Below are 17,047 nucleotides of genomic sequence, written 5' to 3' on the forward strand. Positions count from 1 at the left end.
ATCACTACCTCAGTTTTGTTGTGAGAATAAAAAGGCTGATAATGTATGCTGTCCTGAGCTTCTTAGAGGAAAGAAAAGATGAAAACCTACAAACCAAATGATATAACCATACCTTGAAGGATTATGTTACTGTAGTAGCAGAATGAATGCAAATTTCACTACATCCAACTAGTAGCCTGGCATCCTGGCCAACTCTGTAGGATTCAGAATCACTGGTGAGTTTTGCTCCATTATTTTTAATATGGAATTTCAGCTTAGAGCATTTCATAGATCAATTTACAGATTACACAGGATTCTGCATCTCCACACAGCATAACATAACTACTCAAAGCTATGATGTTGTGGCAGCAATTAGACACACACTTTGAGACCCTTTAAGTGGGTTCTGGGTGGGCTCTTTCTACTTGCATGGGGAAGGTTTCACTGAACAGGATTCCATGAGCGAGCGAGCACTCCTTCTAAATTTAAAAGCTGGAGCTATCTTTGCATGGCTGCACATCTGTCTGTGTGTCCTGGGCAATGGCAGCAGCACTTCATTGAAATCCATCTCAGACAGCAACTTGGGTTGAGCTTCTGGTTCCTCCTCCTCTAGAAGAAGCACATGCAGCAGCAGCTCTGGCAAAGAAGGGGAAGGAGAGGGAAAGGGGCTGCCTCCTGACCAGACAGCATTTCCTTTGTTGTAACTGGAGTTAAGGGGGTGGACCTGGCACTGTAAAAAGTGCTGAAGCAGCAGGCTGTCGCAGTCCACTGGGCCCCTCCCCAGGGTCCCATTCTATCTCCTCCTGATGACTGCGGGAACACTCCATGGGACTCATGACACCTGGTCACTTTCATTACTACTTGGAAACCAATAGGATGGTGTGAACTTTGTGTTCATTTTGCTGTTACAGTAATACAATCCTGCAAGGGTATGGTTAAGCACCATTTTTAACCTCATATTATTACATTTAATTGAGCATTTGCACTCTGTTTATGGAGAGAAGACAATCTGGTTCTTCTTTTTTTATGCTTACTGACTGCAAACATTCAAGCCTAAATTCTTAACTGACAATTGCAATGCAAATTTTCCTCAAAATGACCATGCCTACATCTAATCACTGCCTCCTGGGTATTAAGAAACTGAATAATAATTATAATAATCAAAATAAACCATATCTATTCTCAAAAATGTGCTTTTCAGTTGAGAAGTTCTCATAATAAAATAATTAGCACTGAGTGTAGCTTGCCAGCACCTTAACCCCCAAAATGTTTCCTCGATTTAAGTTCCACAAATTTCAAGGAAACTTTCTCCCAAGTAAACATGTTCAAAATCACTACCTAAACACTAACTCAAGAAACAGACAGCATTCTTTATAATGTACTGCTGCTGTTTATATTACCACAAACAGACCCCACTACATTTAAGCAGAATTTTACTCCAACAGCTCAAATCAGGATACAGTAATAATTTTTTAATAGTTATTGAAGAGCTATGTATTTTTGCTTTGCACTCAAACCTTTCCTGAAGCAACTTAAAGAAAACCCATACTCTGTTGTTGTCATTGCTTTATCCGTGGCAATATTTGATTTCGAAGGCAGAGCCCACAGATAAAAGCTTCATTTTACCATATGTAAGACACACAAAGTATCCAGGAAACCATTTCTGGTTTTATCATAACCTGTCATTCTTCATGCTATTTGAAGCTAGTTAGCTACCAGTGTGTTACAACATTGCCTTTTTATTGTTACATGTTATGGCTGGACTAACTTTTGTTATACTTCACCAATCAACAACCAAGTTACTGAATTTCTATTTGTGGAGGTGGAAGAAAGAAGCCAACAACATTGCTAGGTTCCAGAGAATATTACTGTTAAGTTCCTTTATTAGTACCTTTAATAATATACTACAGCAAGTGCATAGGAAGTGAAAGCACACCCTAGACCACCAGAAGCAATGCAAATGAATAACCTCTGAGAGCCCCATTTTACCTCCACAGCTTGTGCTGCATCTTCTGAGGGAAAGGAGCACTCCTGATGAAAATTATTTAAGGAAATACTTAATTTACACTCACTGCATTCCTGTAAATCAGGATGCTTCTCCTCTCATTTGAATTCATTTGCATTTTTAGAATTGCAAAACCATACAAGTCACACTAAGGGATAAATCCTACAATGTTTCAAGTCTTCACCATGAAAACTGATTATGCTTTACTACTGGTTTCTACTACCCTTAACCAAATGTTCTAAAACTCAATGGAAGACAGAGTTCTCCCACAACCCCTAGCATTCCTGAACTTTTATTCTCCTACAACTACGTCATGAATATTCCCCCATTCATCCCCACCATCCAAAGCACCCCTTCTTCACTTACACTGCTTCCTTGCTTCTCAATCAAGAAATATATACTCAGAATTTCACAGTCCCTACACTTCAGAATGTCAATTCCCTGAAGGTATTGCCTTTCCTGCTTTTTATCATATGTTGAAGTTAAGAACTGATCAACTCACATACACAGCAGGTAAAGTACCCGCCATAGGAAGACAACATACCCACACTTCTTTGGGAATAACCCCCATTGATTGAACTCAGTGGGCCCTACTTATGATCCAACTTGTCTACAACTGGGCAGTAAGCATACTTAATACTAAAGTTCTCTTAACATCAAAATGGATTATTTAAATCAAGTTTCTCATCTATACTTCATATATATTCTAAATCCGACCTGTACATTAATTTACAAGTACAGTATACAGAGTATTATGTACATTGTTGCTTTATTCTTACAATCAGGTCTTACATCTCTTTGTCACACCGCATACATCTCGCATTCTTTCCTCTTTTACTTGGAGGGAATGTCTTTAAAATCTTTCCATACAGGGTCTCTTACATTACAGTGCATTCCCATGGTAGCTTTTGGGATTAAGTATGAGAATACAAGAATTTGTGAACTGGCCAAATTTGTCTTCCCACTGTAGCTCCTTTCTGTTTCATTCTGTCTTTGCCCAGCCCCATCCTTTCATCGGATGAAAATGAAGAGAGGGGGGTAAGTAGTATATAAATATTTATATTTGAGAAATGATAAAACTGGTTCTTCACTGACATAGAAAAGCCTCCTTTAACAATGTAACTGGTAAAAGTACTGGTTGAGTTTATAGACTAACTTCAGGGCTACTGTGCTTAGATCCAGATTTAATATTCTAGTAGCTATTATTTAAGACAAGCTTAGTATTTAGAGTAATCGCACAAAGATTATCTTATGGGCTAACGAAGTTTGTCCATAAAGCTTATACCACAATAAATTTGTTAGCCTTTAAGGTCCCACAAGGCTCTTTGTTGTGTTTGCTGCAACAGACTAACACACCTAGCCCACTTGGAAATTAGGGTTTTTTTTAAAAAAAATCATTTGTAGTCATTGATTTTTTTTTTTACTATAAAGAGGTAAGAACTCCCCAGTCAGCATGCTAGTCCTGACCTAGCCTCTAACCTTAAAGCGCACAACCCTTCTACAGTCCATAGGTGTACCATAACTACTGAAAATAAAACATACACATTCAATAACCTACAGTACCTCCCGTAAATGTTTAAAAAAAGGGGTACTGGGGAGAGAAGAAACATACATTACCATTCCTCTCCTCTCCAACATGGCAAATCCTTCAGAAACATACCCAGAGTATGTCCAGGCTCTCTACATCTCAAACAGCGAAAGCCTGTACCCTCACTCCAAAAGTTAGGGTCATCTCTAGCAGTTCTGCATGCCAAACACTAAAAAAGAAACTACTATTTGCACATACAGCACTGCTCCAAGAATAATGGACTCTTTGACACTCTTCTCACCCTCCCATATAACTGAAAGGCTCCAACCACACCATCACAAACCAATTGGGACGGGAGGGTGCTGTAAAATCCTCTCTACTCCACTACCTACTCCAGAAAACAGGAAGAGGTTCCTTCAAGCCACTTCGCCTCCCTGCCCCCTGGGATTTCCTTGAAAGCTTTCTTCCTCTCCAGCCATTTCCCACCCATTCTCCTCCTCTCATCACAAAGATAATACATCACAAGGCGGCAGTCATTCATTCCATTCAAGACTGAATAAAGTGAAAGAAACTATTCACCCCATACAAAATATATTTACAAAACATTTATATATTACTAACTCATATAGAAGACATGGAAAAGTATCACCTCAATTACACAGGCTTTACTTTCGCGTGTTTGATCTCTGTGCAATGGGGCCAAGATTCGACTGCTGATGCTCTAAAACCAAATAAGCCTGATGCTCTAAAACCAAAAAATAAGCATGTCATTCTGAATCTTTAATTTGAGATTAAGTTGTATGGAAATAACCTGGTAGGACCAACATTGACATGGCTGGGGACCAGACAAAGCTATTATTGCTCAGAATCAAATCCACTGTCAACAAGCCCATAATAACAAACACCCACTTTGACAGGCAGAAAAGGAGAAAAGACACACAAAGAACGTACCTACAATATTTCTTCTTTCATCTCACACACAAGGTCACACCTCCTATACCACGTACAAAAGAAGTCCGCACATCCTTGTGCAGTTGCTGTTATTTGTTGGGTCCTTGTTAGCATATTAATATCTTTAGTACATTTATATCAGGCCTTTCTTCCCTCGTGGAACTCAAAGCGGCGATGAGGATTGCCGCAGAAGCAAGCAGTGAAAAGCTGCGCGTAAAACAGGGAGAGGATTAGACCCATCTTCCGCCGCTCTGACTACAAGCGCGACAAGTTGAAAGCGCAGCTGACCCGCCTTAAGAGCCTCTTTTGAGAAGTCGCCTGTGCATGGGTGTACAAAACAGATGCCTGCGTTTTCTTCTGGGGAGGGGAGAATAATAATAATGATAATAAGTAATAACGTTAAGCCCTCTGCGTTATAACGATCTTGAGAGCCTGCATACGCCTTCCCGACCAGCAAGGGAGAAAAAACCCTATCCTACAGAGCACAGCACAGCGGGCCAAGAGGGAGGTAAGAGGCGAATACCCCTCCGCCCGCTCCCAAGCAGCCCCTGCCCTCACTCACGCTCAAAGTCGGAATCCGAGTCCTCGTCGGCGTCCCTTCGCTCTTCCTCGCCGTTGGACTCGGTCTGCATGGGCTCCCCGTCGAAGTTGACCCCTTTGCCCCTGGCCCCCAGCCCAGCCGCCTCCTCCGCCTCTCGCTCCTGCCGGTCTCGGGTATCCCTCAGACGGTTGAAGTACTCGGCGGCGAAGGCTAGCAGGTCCGGCGGCCGGTGCCGCAACACCTCCACCGTGTAACCCTGCAGCAGTTCCGTCAGACCCGGCGGGATCTCGATACTCATCTTACCGCCTCGGCTCGCTGCCGACCTAACAAACGGACCGACGGGCTCTACTCGCTGCCGCTACTGTTAAGTAGTGATAGCCAGCGTCACCTCCTCAGCTTTCGACGCGGGCCTGACGCCGGGGCCTCCCACAGAGGCTCCCGTTCGAGTCTTTCTCCACCAAGGGAACCGCGCTCGCGCCGCCGCTCTCTGGCACACGAGAAAGAGAAAGGAATGGAGGGGGGAGGGGCCGGAACGGAAGCACAAGGTCTCCTGCGCATGCCCAGCAGGAAGCAGCTGCGAGCTCGACGGGGGAGAAGGGGCGGAGCCGTGCGAAGAGGCGTGAAAGGGAGAGTAGGTGGGACCCTATGCGTCACAATAAAGGCGTGCGGGCGATACAGAGAGAGAAAGAATGGGGGGTAGTGGCAAGGCTCTTGGGCGTGTGCGGGAGAGGGCCGGGATTAAGGTTCTTCTTCTCTCTCACTCTCACACACACACACACATTTCTTCTCTCTCTCTCTCTCTCTCTCTCTCACACACTCACACACACACTCACACACACACGTACGTTTCTCGAAAGGGGTTGGGCTAACTGTCACCGGGCGTGAGGGAAGAGGGTTGGATGGGGCGGGGAAATGGGCGTGAATTCATCTTCACGTCGATTAACTACCCGGCCAAGCACCTTTTTGACTGATACGTTGAGAGTTTCCCTCCCATCCGGGTTCTAGAAGGCAAGTTTGCCTCTGAATGTCAGTTGCTGGGAATCGCAAACGCGGGGAGTTGGTGTTGTACTCGCAGGTCGAGCTTTCTGGCTTGTGAGAACAGTATACTGGATTGGATGGTGTTTCGGCCTAATCCAGCAGGGCTCGTTTTATGCTCGAGTTTGTCCTTTTCAAGCAATAAATTTCCAAAGCAACTGTTCAGCAACTGCGAGTGAGTCAGTCAGTATGTTAAAAGACATTCCCTTTTGTTACAGTTGTGTAATTTCCCCGGGTCAGATATTTTCTGTTTTTTCTTTTCACAACACTGAAAGCAGAAAGTAACCTTCTAATTCAAATTAAAGTTGTAATACTTGTGGGCAATTATATTTAGTTATTTATCTTGTAACATTTTTAGATGTGCTGATGCCGTGCTGGCAGGCTTTTCTCGTTATGTGTATACAGATAAATGCTAAATCCAGACTATATTGTTCTAATAAGAGAAGAGGATGAAAAGGCATTTCTCTCATTACTTAATAACCAAAGGTTATGTGTACACGTGGAATAATAGTTTGAACATGTAGGTTACACTCTAACACCTTTCTGTAAAGAAATCAGAAATATTTATTACATTTTTATTCCACTTTCCCACTAAAAAGCTGGTGGCAGCATATGCAAGTCCTTCCTCCTGTTTTTTCCCCTTACAACAACCCTCTGGAAGGTTAAGCTGAGAGAAAGTAACTGGCTCAGGGTCACACAGCAAACTTCATGGCTAAGTAGAGATATGAACTGGTGTTTTTCTGGTCCTACTCCAACTTTCTAACCATTACATTATTGACTATATCTCCTTGGCCTGAAATGGGATCCTGTTTTGTTCCATCTCTTGTATGCAATTTTCTCATTTTATTACCATTTCTGACTATGAGCACACATACAAGAGTAGTATATGCTTCTCGGCATATCTCTGGAGGCTAGCATGGTGTGACTCTCCAGATGTTGCTGGACTACTACTCCCACCATCCCTGACCATTGGCATGCTAGCGGGGGCTGAGAGGAATCTGAAACTAGCAACAGCTGGAGAGCCACACATTTCTCCATACCTGCACTAAAGCAATATTTCACAAGTTAGGGGGAGAGGTGTAAACTGGTTCATGCTTAACTACAGCCTTCTAAATAGGGTCATGAAGCATATTAGACCACATTTTTTTTCATTAGGTCTTTTGTTCTCATACCTGTATGTTTCATTTGTGGTACATGGAGCAATATAGTCCTATCCCAGTTAAAAGTTCAGTTTGGTTGCCTGGAGACTACCAATAGGCATCCCAAAACCTGAGATTCAAGAAGTAGGGGCTGGTGAGGTCACAAGATCAGGACTTGTGATGACACATACTTGCCAACTATTTTCTCATTTTTTATCATTTTCATATATTACTAGCAGCCTCATACCTGGCATTGGTGGGCAGTGGCATCCCAAGGGGGGGCGGGGGGGCAGCCTGCCCAGGGTGTAGTCAATAAGGGGATGCAATAAGGGGGTGCAAGATGGAGTAGGATTACCAGGTGTCTGGTTTTCAGCGGGAGTATCTGGTTTTGGGGGGGTCCCCTCTGGGTCTCCGGCTAACGTACCTTAATCTCCAGACTCTCTGCTTCAATTTTTAAAAAAATTAAGTTTCTAGGTGGTCTGGTTCCCAAGATATACACCAAAACGTCAGCCGCCGCCCCCCCCCCGGCGACTGTTTAATCTGTTTATTAATGGATCTGTATAGCAGCTCTTAGCAGAGCTTGGGAAATTTACTTTTTTTAAACTACAACTCCCATCAGCCCCAGCCAGCATGGCCACTAGATTGGGCTGATGGGAGTTGTAGTTCAAAAAAATAACTTTCCCAAGCTGGGGCTCTAACCCCACCCTTTCAGGATTGTAGCCAATAAGGGAAGCCAGGGTTGTGATTTGTTGACTTGGGCTTCATTGCAACGTCAGAAAATGGTGGTTTTCAGATCTTCAGTTTTAGTAATAAGTAAGAATATGGCTTAAAAGTTTTTTTTTCTCTTGTGTGCCCAAGGCTGACCCTGGGCTGTTGGAGAGGGCAGTGCTTTGAAAACCTTGGCAATATGAAAGTATTTAATCCATTACTTGCTTTTAATGCTAATCCCATGTACCTGGAGTAAACCCCATTAAATTCATTAGGACTTACTTTTGAGTAGACATGGTTAGGATTGTGCTGTAAATTAATGGGACTTCTGAGTAAACATAACAAAGAATTGTGTTTGTGTTGTTAATCTTTCCCTCTCTCTCCAATCCAATTTTTAAATCAATTAGGCAGAATCTAGGTATCACATGTTTTATTATGTAGGAAACTAATTCTGATCTTTTAAAAAAAATGTTCTGCAATGACCAACTGGTTTGACAATAAACTATTATATGGGGTGTATTTTTACAAGTGTGTGTGTGTGTGTATGGAGTCTTTCCAACAATCCTGTGAGGTAGGGTTGGTGACTGGAAACCAAGGCAGCTCACAATAAGAAATAAATCCCTTTAAAAACCAATAACCATAAAACAAGTATAAACAGTTGCAAAACAGCTTAAAGTGGCATGATTCTGAATTTTGGGTTGGGTGAATGAAATTTATTTATTTATTTTGCCAGGGTGGCAAACAAAAGCACTAAAACACTTTAAAAATCATAAAAACAGACTTTAAAATATATTAAAACAAAACTTATTTAAAAACATTTTTAAAAGCTGTGACTCCAAAAATTATTTATGTATTTTATTTACAAATAATAATAAATATATAAATAAATTTTATTTTTAAGTCGCCTATCTGGCCGCGACAACGGCCACTCTAGGCAACGTACATAAAAAGATAAAAATACAACATTTAACCAGAACAATCGATGAAAATCTAAAACCACCCATCTATACAGCTAACACTAGTCCACCCCAGCAATCCTGTATGCCTGCCTGAATAGCCAGGTCTTTAAGGCTTGGCGGAAGCCTACCAGGGGGGGGCATGGCGAAGATCATAAGGCAGGGAGTTCCAGAGGGTGGGGGCCACAATTGAAAATGCCCTCTCTCTGGTCCGCACCAGCCTAGCTGTTTTAACTGGTGGGACCGAGAGAAGGTCTTGCATGGGTAACAACAGTTATATAGTGCTTTATTGTAAAAAATCTCAAAGCAGTTTACAGAAAAAATTAAAACAATAAAATTATTGGCAAAAACAAAGACATTTACTGAAAAACATTCAAATTAATAAAACCAACAATGAGTTAAAAACAGATTTAAAAACACAATAGCTTTTACATGCGTGGATAGGCTTGCCTAAAGAAAAATGATTTTAGCAGGTGCTGAAAAGGAGCGTTTGCCTAACGTCAATAGGCAAGGAGTTCCAAAGCGTAGCTGTTGCCACTTCGTTGTTGTTGGTATGTGCCTTCAAGTCAATTTTGACTTATGGAGACCCTATGAATCAGTGACCTGCAATAGCATCTGTCATGAACCACCCTGTTCAGATCTTGTAAGTTCAGGTCTGTGGCTTCCTTTATGGAATCAATCCATCTCTTGTTTGGCCTTCCTCTTTTTTTACTCTCTTCTGTTTTTCTGTATTGTCTTTTCTAATGAATCATGTCTTCTCATTATGTGTCCAAAGTATGATATGTGTCCAAAGTCAGAGGAAGGCAATGGCAAACCACCTCTGAATACCTCTTACCACGAAAACCCTATGAACAGAGTATCCAAAATGTTGCCACTTTACAGGACTGATTTCTTACAAGAGCAGAACAAGTACTATGTGGCACCCATAACATGGAAAGCACAGCTTGAACTTGGCCTGGTAGCAGATCAGCAACCAATGCAGATTTCAGAGCAGAGGTATTATGTGCTGATAGGATCTCACTCATGTCAGCAATCATGCCCCAGCATTCTGGATTAACTGAGTGGCTGCCACGCCAGGATTTTTTTAGTTTTGGTTTTCGGTTATGAATCCTGACTGTGGGATGCTGAGTTTTCTGCCTTACTCATAGGAATCTTGTTGGGGTTGGTATGGTATTGCATTTAGGAAAGCATCACTGTCTTTTGTTTTTCATTTTCTGTTTGCATTTCATTTCCCTTTAACCTCACTCCCTTACATCCAGAGAAGCAACAGCAGTGGTTGAATGTGCTCAGCTCAACCCCCTAAAACCCACTGATGATGCACCTTGTCGGTTGCATGATGGTTTGCTTCTTGCCCAATAGTGATAAAAGAGAATTCACATATTTGAAAGTGTGGCTGCAGTTGTTGTTCCCAAGCTGCTGCCTGTTTTCTCTCTGTCAATTATTACTCACTGGAATTGGGTTGGCTGTCAAACTGAGTTTATAGCAGCCCACAGGGTAGACAGAAAGGGTAAGAATCTTCGTACTCTCACTCATTTCTCAGACCTCTTTCTGAAGTGAAGGGTCAAATCTGTAAAGAAGTTTGGAGCAGCCACATTAAAAGATAAGGGCAGGGCATTCCAGGCAGGGGGTTGCCAACCCTGCTTGGATATGGATCTCTTTGCAAAGGATCCCTAGTCAAGCTTTACCAATAGCACAATCCAAACTGCTCAGAAGTAAGTCCTGTTGAGTTGTATGGGGCTTAGTCCCTTAGTGCGTGAGTTTAGAATTGCAACCTTCAGGGGCATCCATCTTTATTCCCGAATGCTCCCATCTAACATCTCCAAAACACTAGGCTCCTTTCTTCCTACAGTGGCCTTCCAGTGACTGGCCTGGCCTGAAGGCACTTAAACCCTTCTTGCCAAAAGCAAGTAGGCTAGATTAAATGTTCCCTACCCAGGCTCCATCTTTTAGCTAAGATTTCTAGCTTAACTTCCAATCAGATATTTTTTTTAATTGTATGCTCCAAGCAACTGTGATTGATGCTTAATGTATCATGCTTAATGACATCACTCAGGCCTGCCCCCATGACATCACTTGGGCCTGCCCCTAAAAACTCAGTTTTGGGGATGCTTCTGACCTGGCAACCCTAAGATGGAGTGTTCATTATGAAGCTGGACGTGCAGCTATGGAGGCCGAGCTGGGTGGCGGTGGCCTGAGCCAAGCTGTGTGCATTGTGACGCACCTCGTGGGGCTTGGGCTGGAGTCTGGCATGCCTGCTGGCCCCATGGCTGGCACCCGGCTCGGCCCAGCTCGGCCCTGCTGCTGGTGGCTTGCTCGGCCGGTGCCCTGGGCGAGCTGGAGGGTGAGCTGCACACAGCCTGCACGTGTAGGGCCTGCCTGCCAGCCAACTTGGCCTCGGACAAGGGGCAGCAGCGCATGTTCCAGGCCGGGCGGGCACTCCGCAGCGGGGCTGGCCGGCTCCAGCGGCTTCTTCTCATCAGCAATGCTAGTGAGCGCCCTCCCATTTGAAAGAGGCGCCTCTGAGGCTGAGCGAGTGCAGAGTGCTTTCGCTCTTCAAGGTTTGCCAATCTCCTGCCCCCCCCACAAGTTCCCCTGCTCTGCTGTAAGTAACCCTCTGCAGGGTGCCTTCTGCTTCCCCAGCCCCCGTGGAAGTTTTAGATTGGAAGCTCCCGGGGGCAGGGACCTCCCTTCTTGTACCCTGTAAAGCACTAGGCACAGTGGTGCCATCATATAAGCAAATAAAGTACCCCCCGCGTGCATGGTTTAAGTGAGATGGGAGCTTGTTAAATAAATTCCAAGACAGTTTTGAGGTCGGCGGCAGGTTGTTACTGTGGGAATGCCAGTAGAGAGGAGTCAAATGTTTCCACTTTTAAACATGTCTGTTTGTAGTTCAGGGGGGGGGGAATCTAGCGCAGGGGTTCCCAAACCTTTCCCCCCAAGGACCACTTCAAAATTGCAGAGGGTCTTGGTGGGAGGGGATTATTAAGAGGAGGGGGGTGTTTAAAAATGATCCGCCCCAGGTGTCAAATACGCTAGGTACGCCACTGTTGGTTGGGAATTCTAATAAACCAAAAAATCAGTGCAGTTTTGAAATTGGTATCTAAAATCAGTGCAGTTTCTAAAGGTTTAGACTGCCATGTCTGTGCTCTCCCTCCTTCCATATTAAGACTTGCAAGATGCAGACCCATGACTTTACCACCAGCCAACTCTTTATCCTCCCACCCTGTTCCTTATTTACCTTCTCGCCTGATGAAGAATTTGGGAAAACTCAAAACTTGCACATTTTAGGACGCTTTGGTTGGCCTAAAATTTATTTTCAATTCTTTCTTCTGGACCAACCAATGTGCCTTTCCTGTTTGTGTTAGGAATGTTTGTGATATTTTCCACATACAGGAAAATTATCTTCAATCATTTCCACAAGTGATTCCCATACTTATGTACCATTTAAAATGCAATATGTAAATAAGTTACATGCGTAAGTTTCTTTCCCTACATATTAATGCTTTCTACACAGGCAAGCAGGGAGGCAGATATCCAAGTGAAGTACAGCTTGTTGGTAAACGGAACTGAGCGTGCATCTGTACAATCTTGTGTTCTTAAATCCTTTTTTAAATGCAAAATATTATTCCTGTACACAGCATAAGAAATTAACATCTAATATGTGGAAGCCGGTTTGTCTGCATGGTGTTGCACAGCCTCCCTCTCTCTCTGTGGAATTGGCCCCTCTTCAGCCTCCTACAAAGTGGCCCTGCTTCAGGCAGCTGCCCCACAGGAGGTGGCTACAGAGGAAGGCTCTGAAGGGGAGCCTCACCACCAGCCTCTGGTTGAAATGGACAAGGAAGAGTGCTGCCTTTGAGGGTGGAGGGAAGAGAGCGACCCACTTTTGCTGCTAGACTGTCCTTCATGTTCTTGAACGGACAGATGGGCTTCTGTTCAAGGTGCAGAGCTGGCCAAGGCAGGAATCTCCTCCAAATTGTTTTTTTTTAAGTGTTTTTAAATTGGTATATTTGTATATTTGTTTTTAATGTTTTTAATTGTTGTAAACCACCCAGAGAGCTTCGGCTATGGGGCGGTATACAAATGTAAATAATAATAATAATAATAATAATAATAATAATAATAATAATAATAATATGGATACAAAACTCTAGCAGGCATAAAAGCACTTGGCAGCTGTCTTCCATTAAAACTTTAAAAGCATTAGGTGAAGTACAGGTTGTTGGTTTGGTGATGTCACTCTCTGTTGCCAGTGTAAATGTTTATGTGCCGTTACTCTCGTTTCAAAAATAGAAAAAGGAAGAAATAAATATTTATTTGAATTGCAGGTTCTGCTCACTATTATAGCTTGGGCTGATTTTGTCAGTTTCAGCATATTAATTACTCTTTGCTAATAAAGTTTTCAACCACTTCTCCCAGGTCGGGATTTATTCTCCTGAAATAAATACTACTTAACTGTTTCATATATACTGATTGAGGGCAATAAGTTCCCTCGTGCATATTTTTTTGAGATTATATTTTGTTTGATGAGAGAGGGCCTGACTAAAAAATGTATTGGTATCAGTTATAGTGGCACAGAGTGGTAAGCAGTGGTAACGCAGCCGAAGCTCTGCTCACGGCCGGAGTTCAATTCCAACGGAAGGAGGAAGTCGAATCTCCAGTAAAAGGGGTCGAGGTCCACTCAGCCTTCCATCCATCCGTGGTCGGTAAAATGAGTACCCGGCATATGCTGGGGGGTAAAGAAAGGCCGGGGAAGGAACTGGCAATCCCACCCCATATATACGGTCCGCCTAGTAAACGTCGCAAGACGTCACCCTAAGAGTTGGAAACGACTCGCACTATAAGTGCGGGGACACCTTTACCTTTTTTTTAACCTCTGATATTATGTTCATTTGCAGTGTTAACTTTCATAACTGTGCATTACATTTTCAGTTACTGTATTTTGGATGTATATGAAGCTTAAAATTGGCTTCTGCCATGCACAAAACCCGTTGGGTTAGTTGTTGTGGTGTCATGGAACATTTACAAACATTGTAGCCACTGAGGGAGAAGGATCAGTCATATTTATTATTATTATTTATTATTTCAATTTATATACCGCCCTTAGCGAAATAGCTCTCAGGGCGGTGAACAAACAAAATGGCAACAGACCGCAGCTGCAGTCCGAATGAGTAGTGAACACTGAAGGAAAACCTTTATATGAGATCCAGATCATCTGGTTGATTTGTATACTGTTAGCGAAAAGGACAACAATCAAAGGAGCTTGGAGAGCCGAGAGAACTGTGGGTCATGTGGCCAAGAGGCCAAAAAGTAAAGTGAATTGTTTACATGCTTGTTGGAAATTATCAGCCATATCGTTGGCTGCAGTGTATGGCTGATTAAAACAAGCGTAAGCACAAGAAAAAATAAAATTTGAGACAAGATATAGTAAATCCTTTGGAGGATGCAATTTATAAAGGAGAGGGAATTGGTTTGCCTTAGCATCCTGAATGATTTAGTATTTTTAAAAAAATAAGTTTTTAGTCCTCATAGCTACCAACTGAGCACACATCTCTGGATGAAAGTAGGGGAGGAGGGCTTGGTTTAAGAAGCTGACAAAGTTGGATTCTTAACATGCACTCACCACAAGTAGCCATGTTTTTCACTGTATATGTAAGGTCATGTTATATACTGGTGTCAATGTGTCGTATCAAGCATTAATAATAGGCCAGCAGAAAGAAAATATGAGTCTGCTTTCTAGTGGAATGCGGTCAGCATATCTTGATACATGCATATGTTTATCAATAGGAACCTGCCTTATATATAGTCAGGCCATTGGTCCATCTAGCTCAGTATTGTCTGCACTGACTGGCAGCTGCTGTCTTGGATTTCAGACAAAGGAAGTGGGGTCAGCTGTCACGTATGTAGCAAAAATCCATGGCTAGATATAGAAAGTGTATATAGGAATCTACCCAAATGGTTAAAGTGAGAAAAGGAACAGTTAGGCCTTACCCAACCTCCTTAAGGTTCAGAGTGGCTGTGAATTCCTCTGCCCTGTTTCTCAAGAAAAAAGTTCAATTGACATAAGAATTTGGAAATTCATGTTTATCCAGCCATGCTGCTGGGGTAAGGCTGATAATTATCAGTGGGTCTAAGGCAGGGATTTTCAAACTCTCTTATAATGGGCCTAGATCAAAAGAACTGCAAATGCCCCCAAAACATAAGATAGATAGGTATAGTGTTTACTTATAGTATACATGTTTGTGCTCTGGAGAAGGGAGCAGTGTTGTAGCATTGTTTTGTAAGCATTGCTACAACTGTTTGAAACCTGTGCTGTCACCTCACTAACATCCCATGATGATAAAACATGTACCACATTGCCTCTCTAACAAATCTGATGAATACACAAAGCAAAGCAATGGAGCCAAAGAAAATTATTTAGAAAGGGGGTGGGGTGGGGAACAAACTTTGTTTTGTGGATATATTATTTGGATTTATAAATTATAATGTTGCTTGAACGAGGCCCAGTAGTGCCCAACGCTGGGTCTTTTGCACTGGGCCCTGGATCTCCTGCCCCTCCCCATTTTAATAAAAACTTCACTTACAGTTCATCTGGGGACAATGCCAGTGAGATCTAAACCACCTGCCATATTATTTTGCCTAAGGGGTGGGCAGGGAGGGGGAGTGATGGTGGTGAAGCTTATTGGTTTTGAGGATAAAATTGCTCGCATCTGGACTGACTGGACTCCTCATAAACTACAGTTGTACTAGATGTGCCTGAGGCTTCATCATTTTTCCAAGGATACTTTTCAGCTTTTAAAGCCCGAGGATGGAGACAGGAGAAAGTAGGGCCATTACTTGCTCTCTTGACACTTGCCCATCCTGGCTAATTAAATCTGCCAGTGGAGGAGTGGCCAGCTAGCATATTTAATTAATGCCTCCTTAAGGGAAGGTTCTATGCCAGATTTTGACTGAACATCAGGAAAAACTTCCTAACTGCTAGAGCCATACAACAATGGAACCAATTACCTAGAAAGGTAGTGGGCTCTCCAACACTGGAGGCCTTCAAGAGGCAGCTGGACAGCCATCCATCGGGAATGCTTTGATTTGGATTCCTGAATTGAGCGTGTCTACTATTCTATGATCATTGTTGAAGGAGACTGTGATAAGACCTTTGTTAAAGAAGCCTTCATTAGACCCTGTGGATCTTAACAACCTCCACACAGTCTGTAATCTCACCTTTTTGAGCAAGGTGATTGAGAGGGTAGTGGCTGCTCAGCTCCAAGTTTTCCTGGATTAATCGGTTCATCTAGACCCTTTCCAATCAGACTTCAGGCCTGGTCAGGAGACAGAGACTGCCTTAGTCACTCTGCTTGATGACCTATGCTGGGCATCAGACAGAGGATTGCATCCCTGTTAATGCTGCTGGACCTCTCGGTGGCTTCCAATACCATTGATGCATCCAAAGAAGCTGAATGTTGGAAGATTCAGGACAGACCAAAGAAAGTACTTCTTCACACAGCACATAGTTAAACTATGGAATTCGGTCCCACAAGATGCAGTGATCGCCACCAACTTGGATGGCTTTAAAAGAAGTTTAGACATGGCTATCAGCGGCTACTAGCCATGATGGCTGTGTTCTGCCTCCATAATCAGATGCAGTATGCTTCTGAAAACCAGTTGCCAGAAGCCGCAGGAGGAGGGAGTGCTCTTGCACTCAGGTCCTGCTTGCGGGCTTCCCATGGGCATCTGGCTGGCCACTGTGAGAACAGGATGCTGGACTAGATGGGCCACTGGCCTGATCCAGCAGGCTCTTCTTATGTTCTTATGACCCGTGGTATCCTCCTAGGCTGTCTACCTGGGATGGGATTGGAAGGCACCATTTTACAGTGGCTCCAGCCTTACCTGGCAGACAGGTCCCAGAAGGTGGTGCTGGGAGACTACTGCTTGACCCCCTGGCTGCTGGCCTATGGGTTCCCACAGGGTTTCATTCTTTCCCATGCTCTTTAACATCTACATGAAACCACTGGGAGAGATCATATGAAGATTTTGAGTACAATGTCATCAATAAGTTGATTACTCACAACTGTCTCTCCCTACTATCTGACTGCAGGGAGGGGGTGCTCATCCTAAATGGGTACCTGGAGGCTGTGAAGGGCTGAATGTGGGCTAACAGAAACTTAATCTAGACAAGACAGAAGTGCTGCTGGTCAAGGAGAAATCTGCATC

General features: G+C 43.3%; 1 protein-coding gene across 1 annotated transcript in view; it reads right to left on the bottom strand.

Annotated features, from left to right (window-relative positions):
* The window catches only part of PRKAR2A (protein kinase cAMP-dependent type II regulatory subunit alpha), a 129,699-nt gene extending 123,916 nt beyond the window's left edge, over positions 1-5,783 (bottom strand). The window contains exon 1 of the mRNA XM_061618788.1: positions 5,026-5,783. Within this exon, the coding sequence (XP_061474772.1) occupies positions 5,026-5,302 (277 nt within the window). The 5' untranslated portion in view covers positions 5,303-5,783. The remainder of the gene's footprint in view (positions 1-5,025) is intronic.
* Positions 5,784-17,047: the final 11,264 nt, after the last annotated feature.

Source organism: Rhineura floridana, chromosome 3 (assembly GCF_030035675.1).
Source record: "Rhineura floridana isolate rRhiFlo1 chromosome 3, rRhiFlo1.hap2, whole genome shotgun sequence".
Lineage (NCBI taxonomy): Eukaryota > Metazoa > Chordata > Lepidosauria > Squamata > Rhineuridae > Rhineura > Rhineura floridana.